Source organism: Dermacentor albipictus, chromosome 7 (genome assembly GCF_038994185.2).
Source record: "Dermacentor albipictus isolate Rhodes 1998 colony chromosome 7, USDA_Dalb.pri_finalv2, whole genome shotgun sequence".
NCBI lineage: Eukaryota > Metazoa > Arthropoda > Arachnida > Ixodida > Ixodidae > Dermacentor > Dermacentor albipictus.
In genome coordinates, this window is record NC_091827.1 from 36,048,432 (window position 1) to 36,050,338 (window position 1,907).

Below are 1,907 nucleotides of genomic sequence, written 5' to 3' on the forward strand. Positions count from 1 at the left end.
TGGGGAGTTCTACAAGAGTTTTTTGTGTGGCAGTGACGAAGTACGGCGATGTTCTTTTGGAAATAAATGATTGATTGATTCATTGATTCATTGATTGATTGATTGATTGATTGATTGATTGATTGATTGATTGATTGATTGATTGATTGATTGATTGATTGATTGATTGATTGATACGGTACGGAATGTATTGGTACTGGTATACCGGTACCGGTATGTACCGTACCGGTATACCAGTGCCAATACATTTCGTACCGTATCAATCAATCAATCAATACTGGTATACCGGTAAATGTACCGGTATACCGGTACCAAATGTTGCGCAACGCCCGAACGAACCATCCACCTCCCGGGAAAACGCTCACTCGAGGACCTAAGTTTCCAGAGAGCTTTACGAGGACCGCCACATCCGTGACCCGCTTCACCCTGGCCACGTACGTATACGATCGGAACCGGAGGCAATCGCGGACGCTACGCGCCGCACCGAGAATTCCGTGTTCGGACAGAACTGCATTTGAGCGTTTACGCGTCCGCGTCCCGCACGCCACGTGCGGACGTGGTCCTCGAATCAGCCGCCGCTCGGTCTCGGTGGTCCGCTCAGCGGTAGTCCGCTCGGTCTCGGTGGCCCGCTCAGCGGTAGTCCACTCGATCTCGGTGGCCCGCTCAGCGGTAGTCCGCTCGGTCTCGGTGGCCCGCTCAGCGGTAGTCCGCTCGGTCTCGGTGGCCCGCTCAGGTAGTCCGCTCGGTCTCGGTGGCCCGCTCAGCGGTAGTCCGCTCGGTTTCGGTGGCCCGCTCAGCGGTAGTCCGCTCGGTCTCGGTGGCCCGCTCAGGTAGTCCGCTCGGTCTCGGTGGCCCGCTCAGCGGTAGTCCGCTCGGTCTCGGTGGCCCGCTCAGCGGTAGTCCGCTCGGTCTCGGTGGCCCGCTCAGGTAGTCCGCTCGGTCTCGGTGGCCCGCTCAGCGGTAGTCCGCTCGGTTTCGGTGGCCCGCTCAGCGGTAGTCCGCTCGGTCTCGGTGGCCCGCTCAGCGGTAGTCCGCTCGGTCTCGGTGGCCCGCTCAGCGGTAGTCCACTCGATCTCGGTGGCCCGCTCAGCGGTAGTCCGCTCGGTCTCGGTGGCCCGCTCAGCGGTAGTCCGCTCGGTCTCGGTGGCCCGCTCAGGTAGTCCGCTCGGTCTCGGTGGCCCGCTCAGCGGTAGTCCGCTCGGTCTCAGTGGCCCGCTCAGCGGTAGTCCGCTCGGTCTCGGTGGCCCGCTCAGGTAGTCCGCTCGGTCTCGGTGGCCCGCTCAGCGGTAGTCCGCTCGGTTTCGGTGGCCCGCTCAGCGGTAGTCCGCTCGGTCTCGGTGGCCCGCTCAGCGGTAGTCCGCTCGGTCTCGGTGGCCCGCTCAGCGGTAGTCCGCTCGGTCTCGGTGGCCCGCTCAGCGGTAGTCCGCTCGGTCTCGGTGGCCCGCTCAGCGGTAGTCCGCTTAGCATGCCGCCGCTGTTCTTCGGCGGCCGTGTCGCTTTTTTCTAGCCGCCCCACGACCGCGCGTACCTCGGTCGGCTCGTCGTCGCTTCGACCTCCTTGCCTCGCCACTTCGGTACGCATTGCATACCTCGGTGATTCCCCGATGAACTTTCTAATAAATGAGCATGCACAGAAAATCTGAAGCGTGTAGGTCAATTACGGAATTATCAGCAAATTAATTTCATAAGTGTTCCAGCACTAACGCGTATTTTACGAACAACGAAGGAAGTTTGCCCAACGTGGTGATCCTCAAAGTGCCAGAAATGCGACATTTCAAGGAAGTTGGGGGAAGTTTATGAGCGATATGTGGGCACAGTTTCAAAAGTGGCAGTTTTACAAGTTTCAGAAGGGCGTTGTAAAAAATTCTTAAGTGCTCGAAAATGATATATGGCCGGTATCCGCTATG

At 58.8% G+C, this 1,907-nt stretch overlaps 1 protein-coding gene across 1 annotated transcript; it reads right to left on the reverse strand.

The window, feature by feature from the left end:
• Window positions 1–1,249: 1,249 nt before the first annotated feature.
• LOC139047816 (uncharacterized) lies at window positions 1,250–1,582 on the reverse strand. Its single transcript, XM_070521950.1, has one exon. The coding sequence runs from the start codon at window positions 1,580–1,582 to the stop codon at window positions 1,250–1,252; it is 333 nt and encodes a 110-aa protein (XP_070378051.1).
• Between the last annotated feature and the right edge of the window lie 325 nt (window positions 1,583–1,907).

What these genes read in the sequence shown, in the direction of transcription:
- LOC139047816 (XM_070521950.1), bottom strand. Translation starts at nt 1,582, where the DNA reads ATGCGTACCGAAGTGGCGAGGCAAGGAGGTCGAAGCGACGACGAGCCG.